Raw genomic sequence first — 19,391 nt, 5'->3', positions numbered from 1 at the left:
CCATTCTGCAGCGGGTTTAGAAACTAATTTAAAGGTTATTACTAGATGGTACTTAACCCCTAGCAAGTTAAAACATATGTTCAAAAATGCAAGTGACAGATGTTGGAGAGGCTGCGGCCGAGCAGGTACTATGTATCATATTTGGTGGGATTGTGAGGTGATAAATCTCTTTTGGGCACAAATTCATTCACTAGCTTGTCACATTATAGGCATCCATTTTGACCTCTCCCCAGAGACAATTTTATTTAATGCTTTATTTGATATTCCATGTAAAATCAGGAGACACCTATACCAAATTTTGTTAAATGTGGCCAAGAGACTCATTCCTACACTTTGGAAAAGTCCCTTGATGCGTACTATCCCCCAATGTATTGACCTAGTAAAAAATACTTTGACCCTAGAGAGATATTATTATTTTAAGATTGGCCGTATGGATTTCTTTCAAGATATGATGCTGTTATGGGAACAATACATTTATAATAAATAAAGAACTTTATGGCCAATATATGCTGACTTAGTGTGACGGGAGCCCTTGAGCCTTTCACTCTTTCTCTCTTGAATAGAATCTTATAGAATGTCACTTTTCGAGCTTATACTGTTTTAACACTGTTTATTGTGTGATGTTTGTATTGCAATTCCCTGACTGTTTAGTTTTGTTGTTGTTTGTTTCTACTTTATTTCTGTTTGAATAACCACACAGCCTTTGCTTGGATCATAGAGAGACTTTGTTTTTCTCCCAATCCGGAAACCACTTGACTCACCATACTTGGACTAACTCCTCATAGATATGTGTTGTTCTTGTATGTAAAAAATAGATATGAAGTACAGCGCTTAAAACTCTGCCCACCTAGCCTATCTGGGATTACTACCTCCTTCCTAGGTAGTTATTTGGGTAATTAGAGATTTAAATGTATACAGATGGCGCTGAAAAGCTGTGGGTTTTTAGTAATAAAAATGGCAGATTATTCTGTTCTTACTAACCTTTAATCTACTTCTAAGGAAACCTTTATATTAATAGACTGTAATTGAATCTTATTTTAGATTTATAAAATATTCCTTTAAACCAATGTCACTTTCTTAAATAGTGCCTTTATTTTTACCGAATTTCTTTTACAAAAAATTAATTAAACCATATATCTAAAAATTCATTTATTTATTCAATTAATAGTTGCACATAAAATAACTAACTAAAATACATTCAATATCAGACGTTCCACATTCATTCACTCTTACTACTAACAGTTCATCTAATTGCGATTAAATCAATCAATATTGCATTAGATCAATCAATTTTGCATTAACATTTATAGTATTGCAACATTTAATTAATAACCTAAGAAGCCAATATTAAAATATTTGATAAAAAATGCTAGTAAAAAGACCGGTATAATAAACACTATAGTTGAAACAATATTCTTTAGATAAGCAGCAGTTGCGATCTTGTGTTATACACAACAGTAGTCCCAATAGCACACAGGTTCTTTACAAGTAGCGTGATATTAGCCCCTCTCTTATTCTCAAAAAGTTTGTCCGGCTATGGGAAAAGGCTTGTCCGGCTATGGGATAAACACTCCTTACAGCTTAGCGATGATAGATTTTAAATTTAAGTCTATGAGCCTTCTCCACCCTGGGGGCTCTCATACCTCGCCTCTCAGCCAAGGGTTTCTCTGGGGTGTGAGCTACGATAATTCTCCTCCTGTGTAATGCCGCACCGATGTGCTCCCTTCCTCCGGGTCTTCCACGCTGTGCGTGTGACGTCACCCGGTTACCTGGTGATACTTGCGCAAGTATAGAAAATATTATGGTTCTTTATTCCAGCTTGTCAAATCCACACTCTGCCCTTCAGTACAACAGTACACAGAGATATCGGAACTTTCTCACCAGTTATCCTTCAACTGGCTCAACGGTGTGTAGATTTTGAAATATCTCATCACAGATGCACAGTTTCTAACTAACCTCATATATATTTTTATCCAAAGTTACTACATAGTATGACTACTCATTTTAGAATACTGGAAGTGACTATTCCCATCTTCTAATTAGTCTAACTTTAGTAACCTTTTTTATTAATTTGTGTTATTTTGAACCAAGAGTCTAATCCATATATGAAATATATGGACTTATACATCAGATATGTAGATGATGTCTTGATTCTGTGGACAGGCACACGGATGGATTTTGAAAATGTTATGCTATGGCTAAATAACAACACAGATGGGATTTTGGTATACCTCCACGATAAATCCTGCACAAATTTCCTTTCTGGATTTGATAATCAGAAAAGAAACTGATGGTACTCTGAACACTAAACTTTATAGAAAAGAGACATCAACCAATAGTCTTCTAAAATGGGAGAGTTTTCACCCTAAAAAAACAAAAAATGGGCATTCCGTTTGGCCAATATTTAAGAGCTAGACGCAACTGCAGCACTGAATCAGACTTCGAAGCAGAAGCAGGGGAACTAAGAAGAAGATTTAGGGAAAGGGGGTACCCAGGAAGATGTTTAAAAAGAGCATACCAGAGAGCAAAGGCCCTAGATAGAGCCTCACTCTTGGATAATTCAAACAAGGTGAAACCGGAAAGTAATGAGCCACAGCCTGTAAGAATTATAGGGACCTTTGATGATAAAAATGTATGTATCAGAAACATCTTCCAACGACACTGGCATGTACTCCAAGAGGAAGAGGACCTGAGAGAGTTAATCTCAGACAAACCAGTAATAACATATAGAAGGTCACGAAATCTGAAAGACCTTCTAATGAATAGCCATTATTCAAAGGAACAACCTAGAACTTGGCTTAGAGAGACAAAAGGCTTCCACAAATGTGGGAGATGCCAAGCCTGTAAAAATATGGCCCCCACTAAAATCTTCATACATCCAGATATAAAGAAACAATATGAAATTAAAGATTTTTTGAATTGCAGATCTAAAAGAGTGATCTATGTTGCTATGTGTAAATGTCCCAGAATCTATGTGGGTGAAACCTCAAGAGAGCTACGTACCAGAGTACTAGAACACATAGGTGATATAAAATGGAACAGAAATGTACCAGTGGCACAACATATGAACAGTGTGCATCAGGAGCATAAATACGATATTTTCTTTTTTGCAATAGAGCAACTAAAAGTAAAAGGTAGACGGGGTGACATTACGAGAATGTTGTTAAAAAAGGAATGCAGATGGATTCATGAACTAAAATCCACTGCACCCAGAGGCCTGAATGAGGCTATATCATATAAATGCTTCCTATAAATCTGACAGATATTAAGAAGCCTGAATTAGGTAGTAACATACAATGCTTTTGGTTATTTTGACAGATACACAACATATAATCTGGACTTAAGAGGACTATAAGTACTATACACAGCATCTCTTTATCTTATTTATTATAAGAGTAAGTTGAACTGGGTTAATCAGCGGTATTCCTCAATTAAATTTATAAGTCTATATTAATTAGTGCATGGACGTTTTTACATGATCATACGTAATCGTTCTAATATGAAGGCATGACTGTACAGACCGAAATTGAATTAAGAATACATATACTTTTCCCTTAAAACGACGAGGGGATTACCCAGCGTGTTTTTGATGATAATTATCACAGAACACATAATATAATAATGTATTAGGATGCTGTGAGTACTTCTGGAATGAGGATATGAGGATAATACAGGATATATATATATATATATATACACAAATTTTTCTCCACTTTTTTGTGTTTTTGTATCCTGTACACAGCATTACTAGTCTGTCTATATTCCCTTTCTCCAACAATACCCATTGTCACAAATACATTTTCTGTAAAAGTATGTATTTTACCCCTGAACCAAATGAATGAAATATATGCTATATACTAATTGAATAGAACTATTAACTTGTGAAGATAATGTTTAATAACATCTGATGTTCCTCAATTTAGTCACCAAACTTGTGTATTTATAATATGCAATTATCGCTATTCTGAATCATTACATACTGATCAGACTGAGTACATATGAATGATTTTTATAATTGTTTTTGAGACATACCAATAAAGTAAATACTTGTTCACAGAAATGATCTCAAAGTTTACATCGGAATCAGCCAGGGCGGTGTTACACTTCCGCAAATAACCAAGGAGGCAATAAACACGTTACTATGACAACCGCTGATAATAAATAGCGTAGTCTTACGCTGGGCTGGCCCTATGCCCTGACGAAGTCACGTTCAAGTGACAGAAACGCGTCGGTGGGCGTGGCCTGGTGTACAGCGTATCTCAAAACAAACACTGAGCATTCGTTATAGCTGTCCTGTATTACAACCGCTATTGGATATTTTAAGTGCTTGTACTGTGGTGTGATATGATGTTGGGTATAATTAAGGAAGGGTTACAAATTTGCTAATCCATGTTGAATATGGCAATATAGTCCTAACAACATAACGCAGTTACCATAAGCACAGCTTATATATTGACAATTCTTAGTGTATATTGGTTTGGCATAAAATCGATCACTTAGAGCTATTACCTATTTGTCATACTCTGTGAAATATGAATGCTTTGGATGTATGTTATTTGTATATGCAATTTACTATTTAGAGATTTTAGCTAGCAATCGGCTGACTTTGTTTAATCAAAGCAGTACGCAGGTAGGAGGACACCTTTGAGCGCATAGCTTGTCCTGCATGATTTGTGAATACATATGCAAGTGTGATTGTGATCCCCTGATACCCTGCTACTAGCCTTATCCCTAGCTTTACTACACGCTCACTGGGTCCACTAGCCCTCATATATATTTTTATCCAAGGTTACTACATAGTATGGCTACTCATTTTAGAATACTGGAAGTGACTATTCCTATCTTCTAATTAGTCTAACTTTAGTAACCTTTTTTATTAATTTGTGTTAATACCAATAGGTAGGTGCTGAACAATAGGGAATCTCTGATAAAGGGTTTTGGAAGTGATAATACCCTCCTTACCTATGGCAGCACCTTCCCCTTGAAATTGTCTATTTTGCATAAATGTTAATTAAAGTGTAATTTTTAACCCTTTTTCTAGATAAAATGAACTGTTAGTAGTAAGAGTGAATGAATGTGCAACATCTGATATTGAATGTATTTTAGTTAGTTATTTTATGTGCAACTATTAATTGAATAAATAAATGAATTTTTAGATATATGGTTTAATTTTTTGTAAAAGAAATTCGGTAAAAATAAAGGCACTATTTAAAAAAGTGACATTGGTTTAAAGGAATATTTTATAAATCTAAAATAAGATTCATTTATAGTCTATTACTATAAAGGTTTCCTTAGAAGTAGATTAAAGGTTGTTCTTGTATGTGCCATGAAGAAAATGGCTATGTTTTTACTTTTACTTTCAACCGAATGTATATGATGTAACGTGTTTTTGGAAAATAAAGAAACAAGATGTAAAAAAATAAAAATAATAATAAATGATAAATAATGGATCCTTGAGGGATAGCGAGTTCCTTCCCAGATTTGGTGGGAAATGTGAAAAAAGTATATTGTGAAATTATAAAACCTAAAAATCCGTGTTAGTGAGCAAAAACTGGCTAAAAAAGGACTAAATAGTGACTTAAAAATGGAACAAGTTTAAAAAGTGAAAAAAATTGCAAAGATGAAAAAATAGGTAAAAATAAGAAATAAAAAAATAATAAATTATTAAAAAATGAAAAATAAATGAAAAATGAAATGATGAAAAATTGTATGTGTAGAGAAAAAGTAAAAATGGTGTGGTTTTAGAAGCTGGGAAATACAGTTTAGGTGCTTTTAGTGTTAATCCTGTGGATGAAAAAAATACAACATGGTGCAATAATGCTAAAATATTGTATGAATAATCAGAATGAAGCTTACTATAAATGTCTTGATAAAGGCCTAAGGAAAGGCCGAAACGCGTTGACTTTTATGGTAAGCTTCAGGAGACCCAGCAGATTCAAACTATACCATTTTTTTAATGATGTGCGAAACCTGCCACAAAAAGTGTGAAAAATGCATTTGTCATTAAAATTTAATTAAAAAAGGTTATATGAATAGTATGTGTGTGTTTGTTTCCTAAACAGTAGTAAAAAGAAGTGGTTATCCTTGCCCTTAAGGCCTCTTTTTTTATTTAAAGCATACCTAGGTAGGCTTAGAAGAAGCAATTATTGTTTATTCGTATAGTGCGGCAATATCTTGTAGCACTGGGTACAGAGATAGGGCTACACAATGACAGAGATTTGTGATAAGATACAACAAAACATAACAGACCAAACAAAACTAGTAGAGGAGGAGGAGAGCCCTGCTCCGAAGAGCTTATAGTATACAGGTTGAGGATGCAGAGACCTAAGATTTGGGGAGTTTGTCACATGGATTGCAGCTGCAGCAGTGAGTCAAGGCAGTTAAAAGATTTATTTTGGGTAGGGTGAGAAGAGATGGTAAGCCTATCTGAATAGGTGCGTTTTCAAAGAGTGTCTACTCTAAAGCTATACAAGGTTGGAGACAGTCTGATGGAGCAGGGTAGACAGTTCCAGAGGACAAGAGCAATGTGTGAAAAGTCTTGGAGGCAAGAGAAATAGTAAAGCATAAACTATTTGGTCTAAGAAATTCTAATGCAAAAATTAGATGCACTAACCTTTTTCCCTGTCTCGTAGGCACTGGTCATCCAATGAAACCTCACCGTTTGGCTCTTACACACAGTCTGGTTCTCCACTATGGTCTTTATAAGAAGATGATTGTAAGTGGCGCAAGTTATTGTTGGCTGCTGATTTTCTACATCTGTGTGTTAAATTTGTATTGCAATACAAATTAATAGTCAACAAAACTTTTAAAGTTGTTCCCCATTGATCTTATGCAGACATTCAATTTCTAAGAAAGTCATTGTGACGAATCAAACCTTCTCAACGTCACAATAGAGGGGTGTGAGCATAAAGGGGTTAATGGCACACAGCTTTGGTTCCCTTAACCTTGCAACTCCTTTCTGCCACCACCAAAACTTCTACATTAAAGGGGCGTTTTGGGAACCCCCAAAAACTCACACAATTTAACAATTAGGTAACGTGCCTTTCAACGGAGTGTGAATTCAGATATTAGAGCCCAAAAGACAGAATGAGATTTTCAATGTGTTTAATAAAAAAAATATCAATACAGGTTACACTGTGCAAAATTATAAAGACATTTAAAATAACATACAATTGCAAAGTTACAATTCTTTAAAACGAGAAGGGGGCACAAAAATAATAGAAACACAATATCTTACTTATTACCAAATTCCTTTAGATATGTGGAGAACTGCTGTTAATGATGTTAGTGGCTTGGGTCCCAGGACAATTCTACCCAAAAGTCTTTCTGTTACATACCCTTAAACTGAACTTTCTTTGTCTTGTTAAAGACACCGCCCTGGTTATAATTTACGAGTTCAGCCAATGCAAATAAGTCTTAGCTCCCAGTAGGGGAGGAGCTTTTTGCATTCCTACACACAGTTACAGGTATACCTCACTTTACAGCGCTTCGCTAATACAGCGCTTTGTGGAGCTGAAGTACAACCTCCAAGGATTTTGAAACAGTGCTGTAATATTTGTGAGAAAAGTGACTGGCACCATTTTGTTATGCGCAGTTCACTCTGTTTACAGCATTACAGTGCAATCTGTGTCTCAGTGTTATAGTCTGGAAAATTTTACTACAGTAATTGTCACTATTTCTCCTACATTGGTGTATCCGGTCCACGGCTTCATCCTTACTTGTGGGATATTCTCAATCCCTACAGGAAGTGGCAAAGAGAGCACACAGCAATGCTGTCCATATAGCTCCCCTCCGGCTCCGCCTCCCCAGTCATTCTCTTTGCCGCTCTAACTAGTAGCATCTCCATGGGGGTGGTAAAGAGTATGTGGTGTTAGTTGTAGTTTTTTATATCTTCTATCAAGAGTTTGTTATTTTAAAATAGTGCCGGCTTGTACTATTTACTCTGCAGCAGAAAGTGATGAAGATTTCTGCTGAGAGGAGTATGATTTTAGCACCAGTAACTAAAATCCATTGCTGTTCCCACGCAGGACTGTTGAAACCAGAGAACTTCAGTTGGGGGGAACAGTTTGCAGGCTTAACTGCTTCAGGTATGATCAGTCATTTCTCTTGTTAAGTGTATCCAGTCCACGGATCATCCATTACTTATGGGATATTAACTCCTCCCCAACAGGAAGTGCAAGAGGATTCACCCAGCAGAGCTGCTATATAGCTCCTCCCCTAACTGCCATTACCAGTCATTCTCTTGCACCCAACGACTAGATAGGATGTGTGAGAGGACTATGGGAACGAAAAGAAGAGTTCTCTCTTTCCACTCACAAGAGTTCCCTTCTTGGGGACTCTTATAGATTCTGTAGAAATGAAGATTTATCTGACAGAAGACAGGTTAACAAAGCTTCAAAATGCATGCCGTGTCCTTCATTCCATTCAACACCCGTCAGTAGCTCAATGCATGGAGGTGATCGGCTTAATGGTAGCAGCAATGGACATAGTACCCTTTGCACGCCTACATCTCAGACCGCTGCAATTGTGCATGCTAAGTCAGTGGAATGGGGATTACTCAGACTTGTCCCCTACTCTGAATCTGGATCAAGAGACCAGAAATTCTCTTCTATGGTGGCTTTCTCGGCCACATCTGTCCAGGGGGATGCCATTCAGCAGGCCGGACTGGACAATTGTAACAACAGACGCCAGCCTACTAGGTTGGGGCGCTGTCTGGAATTCTCTGAAGGCTCAGGGACAATGGAATCAGGAGGAGAGTCTCCTACCAATAAACATTCTGGAATTGAGAGCAGTTCTCAATGCCCTTCTGGCTTGGCCCCAGTTAACAACTCGGGGGTTCATCAGGTTTCAGTCGGACAACATCACGACTGTAGCTTACATCAACCATCAGGGAGGGACAAGAAGCTCCCTAGCAATGATGGAAGTATCAAAGATAATTCGCTGGGCAGAGTCTCACTCTTGCCACCTGTCAGCAATCCACATCCCGGGAGTGGAGAACTGGGAGGCGGATTTCTTAAGTCGTCAGACTTTTCATCCGGGGGAGTGGGAACTTCATCCGGAGGTCTTTGCCCAAATACTTCGACGTTGGGGCAAACCAGAGATAGATCTCATGGCGTCTCGACAGAACGCCAAGCTTCCTCGTTACGGGTCCAGATCCAGGGATCCGGGAGCGGTTCTGATAGATGCTTTGACAGCACCTTGGACCTTCGGGATGGCTTATGTGTTTCCACCCTTCCCGATGCTTCCTCGATTGATTGCCAGAATCAAACAGGAGAGAGCATCAGTGATTCTAATAGCGCCTGCATGGCCACGCAGGACTTGGTATGCAGATCTAGTGGACATGTCATCCTGTCCACCTTGGTCGCTACCTCTGAAACAGGACCTTCTGATCCAGGGTCCCTTCAAACATCAAAATCTAATTTCTCTGAAGCTGACTGCTTGGAAATTGAACGCTTGATTTTATCAAAACGTGGTTTTTCTGAGTCAGTTATTGATACCTTAATACAGGCTAGGAAGCCTGTTACCAGAAAGATTTACCATAAGATATGGCGCAAATACTTATATTGGTGCGAATCCAAGAGTTACTCATGGAGTAAGGTTAGGATTCCGAGGATATTGTCTTTTCTACAAGAAGGTTTAGAAAAGGGTTTATCCGCTAGTTCCTTAAAGGGACAGATTTCAGCTCTGTCCATTCTTTTACACAAACGTCTGTCAGAAGTTCCGGACGTTCAAGCTTTTTGTCAGGCTTTAGCTAGGATCAAGCCTGTGTTTAAAACTGTTGCTCCACCATGGAGTTTGAACTTAGTTCTTAATGTTTTACAGGGGGTTCCGTTTGAACCCCTTCATTCCATTGATATCAAGTTGTTATCTTGGAAAGTTCTGTTTTTAATGGCGATTTCCTCGGCTCGAAGAGTCTCTGAGTTATCTGCCTTACATTGTGATTCTCCTTATCTGATTTTTCATTCAGAAAAGGTAGTTCTGCGTACTAAACCTGGGTTCCTACCTAAGGTGGTCACTAACAGGAATATCAATCAAGAGATTGTGGTTCCATCTTTGTGTCCTAATCCTTCTTCGAAAAAGGAACGTCTGCTACACAATCTAGATGTAGTCCGTGCCCTGAAATTTTATCTACAGGCAACTAAGGATTTTCGACAAACGTCTTCCCTGTTTGTCGTTTATTCTGGTCAGAGGAGAGGTCAAAAAGCTTCGGCTACCTCTCTCTCCTTTTGGCTTGGTAGCATAATACGGTTAGCCTATGAGACTGCTGGACAGCAGCCTCCTGAAAGAATTACAGCACATTCTACTAGAGCTGTGGCTTCCACTTGGGCCTTTAAGAATGAGGCTTCTGTTGAACAGATTTGCAAGGCTGCAACTTGGTCTTCTCTTCATACTTTTTCCAAATTTGACACTTTTGCTTCTTCGGAGGCTGTTTTTGGGAGAAAGGTTCTTCAGGCAGTGGTTCCTTCCGTATAAAGAGCCTGCCTGTCCCTCCCGTCATCCGTGTACTTTAGCTTTGGTATTGGTATCCCATAAGTAATGGATGATCCGTGGACTGGATACACTTAACAAGAGAAAACATAATTTATGCTTACCTGATAAATTTATTTCTCTTGTAGTGTATCCAGTCCACGGCCCGCCCTGTCACTTTAAGGCAGGTAATTTTTCCATTAAACTACAGTCACCACTGCACCCTATGGTTTTCCTTTCTCTGCATGTTTTCGGTCGAATGACTGGTAATGGCAGTTAGGGGAGGAGCTATATAGCAGCTCTGCTGGGTGAATCCTCTTGCACTTCCTGTTGGGGAGGAGTTAATATCCCATAAGTAATGGATGATCCGTGGACTGGATACACTACAAGAGAAATAAATTTATCAGGTAAGCATAAATTATGTTTTTTCTAACAAGACCAAGTAATGCTAGAAGACTGTCAGAAATCCCCTCTGGGATAGGTAAGCCATTTTTCTTAGACTCTGTATAAAATTATGGCTTATATTAAGGGCTCTATGCTGGTTGACACTATTGTGGGCTAAATCGATTGCTTTTTGGCATGTTTGAAGTAGAAATAAGGTGTTTTTTTCAGACTTTGAAACACTTATGGGGTTTAATATTACGCCTGGCAGTTACTTAGACACCTAATCTAGTCAGAAAGGCCCCTCCACTCTGGAATGTAGAGGAAGGAGGCCTCATTTTCACGCCTCAATTGCGCAGTTGTTTTCACTAGGCAGTTCATACAGCTTCACGTGGGGAGTCCAGAGGCTTCAGAAAGGACTTCAGAGAGGCTTATTTCTTACTAAAATAATCCCTAAGGAAGGTAAAGGCCACAGTAGAGACTGTGGCATGGGACTGTAGTGTTTTTAACCGGTTAACTGCTGTTATTAGCTCTGGTTTAGGCATTATGGGGTTAATTGGTTTGAAAATTTGTGTGCAATCTTCTCAAAGCATTAAGACACTGTGGTGAAAATTTCATTAAAATCGGATGTTTATTTGATGGTTTTCTGATGTTTCAGTAATAAAGTGTGCACTTTTATTATTTAAAGAGACAGTATCGTTTTTGTCAAAAATAATTTTTATTGCATTGAAGTTCTGTCTAAGTCTGTCAAACATGTCTGACCCCTCAGATAGCCTATGTTCTGTATGTGTAAAGGCCAAGGTGGTTCCCCCATTAAATTTATGTGTGAAGTGTGCCATAGCGTCCAAGCAGCTTAAGGACCGTAAAATCACGCTTAAAGATGTAGCCCAAGATGATTCTTTAGCTGAAGGTAGTGAGGATAGCTCGCTATTCCCTCCTTCTGTGTCAACACCAGCTATGCCCGCGCAAGCGATGCCCAGTACATCTAGCGCTCCAATTGCTATTACTATGCAGCAGTTAGCAGCAGTAATGGATAATTCTCTCGCAGCATTTTTATCCAAACTGCCAGCTTTTCCAAGGAAGCGTGATTGCTCAGTTTTAAATACAGAAAATGAGCAAGCAGACGCAGAGGATAATTTATCTGTAGTGCCCTCACATCAATCTGACTTGGCGGTGAGGGAGGGCCTGTCTGAGGGAGAAATTTCTGACACAGGAAAAATTTCTCAGCAGGCAGAGCCTGATACCATAGCATTTAAATTTAAGCTAGAACACCTCCGCGCCCTACTTAAGGAGGTCCTAGATACGCTTGATGATTGTGACCCCTTGGTGTTCCCAGAAAAATTGTGTAAAATGGATAAATTCTTAGAGGTCCCAGTACACACTGATGCGTTTCCGATACCTAAGAGGGTGGCGGATATAGTGAATAAGGAGTGGGAGAAGCCAGGTGTACCTTTTGTTCCCCCTCCTATATTTAAGAAAATGTTCCCAATTGTTGACCCCAGAAGGGACGCGTGGCAGACGGTCCCCAAGGTAGAGGGGGCAGTTTCAACGCTAGCTAAGCGCACGACTTTACCAATAGAAGACAGTTGCGCTTTCAAAGATCCTATGGATAAAAAATTAGAAGGTTTACTTAAGAAAATTTTTGTTCAACAAGGTTTTCTTCTTCAACCAATTTCTTGCATTATTCCTGTAACCACTGCAGCGGCTTTTTGGTTTGAGGAACTAGAAAACTCGCTCCAGAAGGAGACTTCTTATGATGAAGTCATGGACAGAATTCACGCCCTGAAGTTGGCTAATTCTTTCATTACAGATGCCGCTTTTCAGTTAGCTAAATTAGCGGCGAAAAATTCTGGTTTTGCAATCGTGGCGCGCAGAGCGCTTTGGCTAAAATCTTGGTCGGCGGACGTGTCGTCCAAAACAAAATTGCTTAATATTCCTTTCAAGGGTAAGACCCTATTCGGACCAGAGTTGAAAGAAATTATTTCAGATATCACCGGGGGAAAGGGCCATGCCCTTCCACAGGATAGACCTTTCAAAGCTAAAAATTTCAGGAACGACCGGCTTCTACCTCTACAGCCTCTGGGCAAGAGGGTAATGCATCCCAGCCCAAACCAGCATGGAAACCATTGCAAGGCTGGAACAAGGGTATACAGGCCAAGAAGCCTGCTGCTGCTACCAAGACAGCATGAAGGGGTAGCCCCCGATCCGGGACCGGATCTAGTAGGGGGCAGACTTTCTCTCTTTGCTCAGGCTTGGGCAAGAGATGTTCCAGACCTCTGGGCTCTAGAAATTGTCTCTCAGGGGTATCTTTTAGAATTCAAGGACCTTTCTCCAAAGGGAAGGTTCCACATGTCTCGCTTGTCTTTAGACCAGATAAAGAGACGGGCATTCTTACATTGCGTAGAAGACCTTTTAAAAATGGGAGTGATAAACCCAGTTCCAACAGCAGAACAAGGACTGGGTTTTTACTCAAACCTGTTTGTAGTTCCCAAAAAGGAAGGAACTTTCAGGCCAATTCTGGATTTAAAAATCCTAAACAAATTCCTCAGAGATCCATCATTCAAAATGGAAACCATTCGGACAATTTTACCAATGATCCAGGAGGGTCAATATATGACTACCGTGGACTTAAAGGATGCGTACCTGCATATTCCTATCCACAAAGATCACTATCAGTTCCTAAGGTTCGCCTTTCTGGACAAGCATTACCAGTTCGTGGCTCTTCCCTTCGGATTGGCCACTGCCCCCAGAATTTTCACAAAGGTGCTAGGGTCCCTTCTAGCGGTGCTAAGGCCAAGGGGCATTGCAGTAGCACCTTACCTAGACGACATCTTAATACAAGCGTCGTCCTTTCACAAAGCAAAGGCTCGTACGGACATTGTTCTAGCCTTTCTAAGGTCTCACGGGTGGAAGGTGAACATAGAAAAGAGTTCCCTGTCCCCGTTCACAAGGGTTCCATTCCCGGGAACAATAATAGACTCGGTAGAAATGAAGATCTTTCTGACGGAGGTCAGGAAGTTAAAACTTTTAAACACTTGTCGAGTTCTTCAATCCATTCCTCAACCCTCCATAGCTCAGTGCATGGAGGTAATAGGACTAATGGTTGCGGCAATGGACGTGGTTCCCTTTGCTCTAATTCATTTACGACCACTGCAACTGTGCATGCTCAAACAGTGGAATGGGGATTATGCAGATTTGTCTCCCCAAATACAAATGGACCAGAAAACCAGAGACTTACTCCTCTGGTGGTTGGCTCAGGATCACCTGTCTCAGGGAATGAGTTTCCGCAGACCAGAGTGGATCATCAAATGGGCAGAGGATCACTCCTGCCATCTATCAGCAATTCACATCCCAGGAGTGGACAACTGGGAAGCGGATTATCTGAGTCGTCAGACTTTCCATCCGGGGGAGTGGGAACTTCACCCGGAGGTTTTTGCCCAGTTAACTCAACTATGGGGCCTTCCAGATCTGGATCTGATGGCGTCACGTCAGAACTCCAAAGTTCCACGTTACGGGTCCAGGTCCAGGGATCCCAAGGCGACATTGGTAGATGCCTTAGCGGCGCCTTGGTCGTTCAATCTAGCTTATGTCTTTCCACCGTTTCCTCTTCTCCCCCGGCTAGTAGCCAGGATCAAACAGGAGAAGGCTTCGGTAATTCTAATAGCTCCCGCGTGGCCACGCAGGACTTGGTATGCAGACCTGGTGAATATGTCATCGGTTCCACCATGGAAGCTACCTTAGAGACAGGACCTTCTAATCCAAGGTCCATTCGAACATCCAAACCTAGTTTCTCTGCAACTGACTGCTTGGAGATTGAACGCTTGATTCTAGCTAAGTGTGGGTTTTCGGAATCCGTTATAGATACTCTGATTCAGGCTAGAAAGCCTGTCACCAGGAAAATTTACCATAAGATATGGCGGAAATATCTTTGCTGGTGCGAATCCAAGGGTTACTCATGGAGTAAGATTAGGATTCCAAGGATACTATCTTTTCTCCAAGAAGGATTGGAGAAAGGTCTGTCAGCTAGTTCCCTAAAAGGACAGAGATCTGCTCTGTCTGTTTTGTTGCACAAGCGTCAGGCAGCCGTGCCAGATGTTCAGGCGTTCGTACAGGCTTTAATCAGAATCAAGCCTGTCTACAGACCTGTGGCTCCTCCATGGAATCTTAATTTAGTTCTTTCAGTTCTTCAAGGGGTTCCGTTTGAACCTCTACATTCCATAGATATTAAGTTACTATCTTGGAAAGTTTTGTTTTTGGTTGCTATTTCTTCTGCTAGAAGAGTTTCTGAATTGTCTGCTTTGCAGTGTAATTCACCCTATCTGGTGTTTCATACAGATAAGGTCGTTTTACGTACCAAGCCTGGTTTTCTTCCAAAAGTGGTTTCCAATAAGAATATTAACCAGGAAATAGTTGTTCCTTCTCTGTGTCCTAACCCAGTTTCTAACAAGGAACGTCTGTTACACAATCTTGATGTGGTTTGTGCTTTGAAGTTTTATCTAAAAGCAACTAAAGACTTCAGACAAACATCGTCCTTGTTTGTCGTCTATTCTGGCAAGAGGAGAGGTCAAAAGGTGACTGCGACCTCTCTTTCCTTCTGGCTGAAAAGCATCATCCGGTTGGCTTATGAGACTGCTGGAAGGCATCCTCCTGAACGAATTACAGCTCACTCTACTAGAGCTGTGGCTTCCACATGGGCTTTCAAGAATGAGGCTTCTGTTGAACAGATCTGTAAGGCAGCGACTTGGTCTTCACTGCATACATTTGCCAAATTTTACAAATTCGATACTTATGCTTCTTCGGAGGCTATTTTTGGGAGAAAGGTTTTACAAGCAGTGGTGCCTTCCGTTTAGGTTACCTGACTTGTTCCCTCCCTTCATCCGTGTCCTAAAGCTTTGGTATTGGTTCCCACAAGTAAGGATGAAGCCGTGGACCGGATACACCAATGTAGGAGAAAACAGAATTTATGTTTACCTGATAAATTTCTTTCTCCTACAGTGTATCCGGTCCACAGCCCACCCTGGCATTTGGTCAGGTTTAAATTTTTATTTTTGTAAACTACAGTCACCACTGCACCCTATGGTTCTCATTTTTCTCCTAACCGTCGGTCGAATGACTGGGGGGGCAGAGCCTGAGGGGAGCTATATGGACAGCTTTGCTGTGTGCTCTCTTTGCCACTTCCTGTAGGGATTGAGAATATCCCACAAGTAAGGATGAAGCCGTGGACCGGATACACCGTAGGAGAAAGAAATTTATCAGGTTAACATAAATTCTGTTTTTACAGGTACAGTATTTATTGAATACTGTGCTGTGCGATTGTTAAACTAAACCTAGCACTATTGCACCCCTAATATATGTTAGTTCAAATATGTTTTAAAGTTTTTAAACACACTGATAATTGAAAAGAAAAGTTATAACTGCCATGTTTCGCTTTAAGGCAGTTTTCACTTTACAGCGGGGCTCCAGTCCCTAACCCGCTGTATGAGCGGGGTATACCTGTACACAAAGAACACTTCACCTCAGACCTGTGACAGACTCAGGAGGGGGGGGGGGTCTCAGCTTACAGCTTTTCTGAAAACCGATTTCACACAAAGAAAAAGCAATTCACATTAACCCTTTCCAGGCTGAGACCACAATACCACCTCTGCCAGGTAACCAATCCAGGTAGCAACTACTCCACATGATTGTATGACAGTCATCAGTTTTACTGTGAAATAACACGTACTAAAACCTGTTATTGGGAATAAATAATGAATAACTGATATAAATAACAAATAACTTTTCATCATACATAATGTAATAAAAAAATGCAGGATTTCCATGTTTTTTAATTAAATTTCCAGCACCCACTCAGAATTTTAAATCTTTAAAAGATGTATGTTTTTTTTTTGTAATATACATGAAATGAAAACAATTTAGTTTAGTTTTATTACAGGCATAAGTAGATTATTGAGACTATTACTATGTGTAAATTCAAGCAATAATTTGTGTAACTGTCCAGTTTCACCCCTCTCTTTTTTATTTTATAGATGTTTAAGCCCTACCAGGCTTCACAACATGACATGTGCCGCTTCCACTCAGAAGATTATATAGACTTCCTGCAGAGGGTTAGCCCCAATAACATGCAGGGCTTCACCAAGAGCCTCAATGCATTCAACGTTGGTGATGACTGGTAGGTGACTGTACAAGTACCATATACAGTATCCTGTTGGAGACAGAAAAATAAGACACAGTGTCTGAATAAAAAACGCAAGTTTAAAAAGATATGGAATTATCGGTCTGTTCACTGATAATCTATACTTAACACAGTGTGCCTTTGTGCTTTTAATAAATAAGTTGATTATTTAAAAAAACAAAAAAACATTGAGAGCACATCCACTTCTTCAGAAATTGAACCTGTTGAGTTGATTGATGTTTTCATAGTTCTAGTAACCCAATGCTTCATTCAGCATATATGTAATGCTGATGTTAGTTTCTTCTAATTAAGGGGTCATTAAAAATCGTGTACAAAGATATATCTAATGATATTTCTACAAAATTCAACATTAAAGGGACAGTGTACTGTAAAATTGATCTCTCTAAGGGCTTGATATTTTAAAGCTCACCAGCATGGAGAGACATCTTGCAAAATATTTTGAATTTTTTTTTTTTTTAGACCTTGTGTTGTAATTTAGGTGTCTCTTATTCGAATGCAAAACCCTGCGCAGTGAGATAAATATCTTTCAAATTAAAATTTGTGTTTCTAACATTTTTTTAGGGACCTCTCCATAATGATGAGATGTCTTAGTTCATCTCACTTGAGCAGCGAGCTTTTTAATATCATGCCCTAAATGTCTTTTCAGTGACTTGTTCTCTTTTCTCTTTCGTTTTCTCTTCTCTCTTTTTTTGAGAAATTAAGTAGACTTTTTATCTATTACATTTTTTTCTTTTCTTTTTCAGCCCAGTTTTTCCCGGCCTGTTTGAATTCTGTTCTCGTTATACTGGAGCCTCTCTCCAAGGAGCAACACAGCTAAATAACAAGGTGGGCAAGAGGTTTTGAAAGGCCCTTCCCAACAACTAATATTTTTATAGTCCAAAGACTAGTATTTTATTTCGTCAGATACCTGGCATAACAAGAACACGACCAATTATTTTTTGTATTTTTATATGTTTTAACCCCTTGTTGACCGTTTGGGACCAGGGCTATTTTTACATTTCTGCTGTGTTTATGTTAAGCGGTAATTTTCCTCTTACTCATTTACTGTACCACACATATATACTGTTTTTCTCGCCATTAAATGGACCTTCTAAAGATACCATTTTTTTCATCATGTCTTATAATTTTCTATAAAACAATTTATAAAATATGATGAAAAAATGGAAAAAAAACACACTTTTTCTAACTTTGACCCTCAAAATCTGTTACACATCTACAACCACCCAAAAACACCCATGCTAAATAGTTTCTAATGTTTGTCCTGAGTTTAGAAATACCCAATGTTTACATGTTGTTTGCTTTTTTTTGCAAGTTATAGGGCAATAAGTACAAGTAGCACTTTGCTATTTCCATTTTTTTTTTTCTTCAAAATTAGAGATAGTTACAATGGAACACAGATATCTGTCAGGAATCCCTGAATAACCCTTGACATGTATAAAAAAAAAAATTTTTAGTAGACAACCCAAAGTATTGATCTAGGCCCATTTTGGTATATTTCATGCCACCATTTCACTGCCAAATGCGATCAAATAAAAAAAATAGTTCATTTTTTCACAAACTTTAGGTTTCTCACTGAAATTATTTACAAACCGCTTGTGCAATTATGGCACAAATGGTTGTAAATGCTTCTCTGGGATCCCCTTTGTTCAGAAATAGCAGACATATATGACTTTGGCATTGCTTTTTGGTAATTAGAAGGCCGCTAAATGCTGCTGCGCACCACATGTGTATTATATAAGAAGAGAAAGGGCGCCTCCTAGTGTAGCCAATACACAATTAGATAATAATACAAACGATGTGAAATGGTACTCACAATTTTGGAAGGCAAAGATAATGCCTAGGGCCTAGATTTGGAGTTTGGCGGTAGAAGGGCTGTTAACGCTCCGCGGGTTTTTTTCTGGCCGCACCATAAATTTAACTCTGGTATAGAGAGTTCAAACAAATGCTGCGTTAGGCTCCAAAAAAGGAGCGTAGAGCATTTTTACCGCAAATGCAACTCTCGATACCAGAGTTGCTTACAGACGCGGCCAGCCTCAAAAACGTGCTCGTGCACGATTCTCCCATAGGAAACAATGGGGCTGTTTGAGCTGAAAAAAAACCTAACACCTGCAAAAAAGCAGCGTTCAGCTCCTAACGCAGCCCCATTGTTTCCTATGGGGAAACACTTCCTACGTCTGCACCTAACACTCTAACATGTACCCCGAGTCTAAACACCCCTAGCCTTACACTTATTAACCTCTAATCTGTCGCCCCCGCTATCGCTGACCCCTGCATATTTTTTTTAACCCCTAATCTGCCGCTCCGTAAACCGCCGCAACCTACGTTATCCCTATGTACCCCTAATCTGCTG

General features: G+C 39.5%; 1 protein-coding gene across 1 annotated transcript in view; it reads left to right on the top strand.

The window, feature by feature from the left end:
• Positions 1-19,391, top strand: part of HDAC3 (histone deacetylase 3) — a 74,449-nt gene that overhangs the window by 7,432 nt on the left and 47,626 nt on the right. The window contains exons 2-4 of the mRNA XM_053718608.1: positions 6,633-6,715; positions 16,875-17,017; positions 17,785-17,866. Of these exons, the coding sequence (XP_053574583.1) occupies positions 6,633-6,715; positions 16,875-17,017; positions 17,785-17,866 (308 nt within the window). The remainder of the gene's footprint in view (positions 1-6,632; positions 6,716-16,874; positions 17,018-17,784; positions 17,867-19,391) is intronic.

Source organism: Bombina bombina, chromosome 6 (genome assembly GCF_027579735.1).
Source record: "Bombina bombina isolate aBomBom1 chromosome 6, aBomBom1.pri, whole genome shotgun sequence".
NCBI classification, from domain to species: Eukaryota; Metazoa; Chordata; class Amphibia; order Anura; family Bombinatoridae; genus Bombina; species Bombina bombina.
Note: the sequence above shows the minus strand (reverse complement) of the source record. Positions and strands in the feature narration are given on the sequence as shown.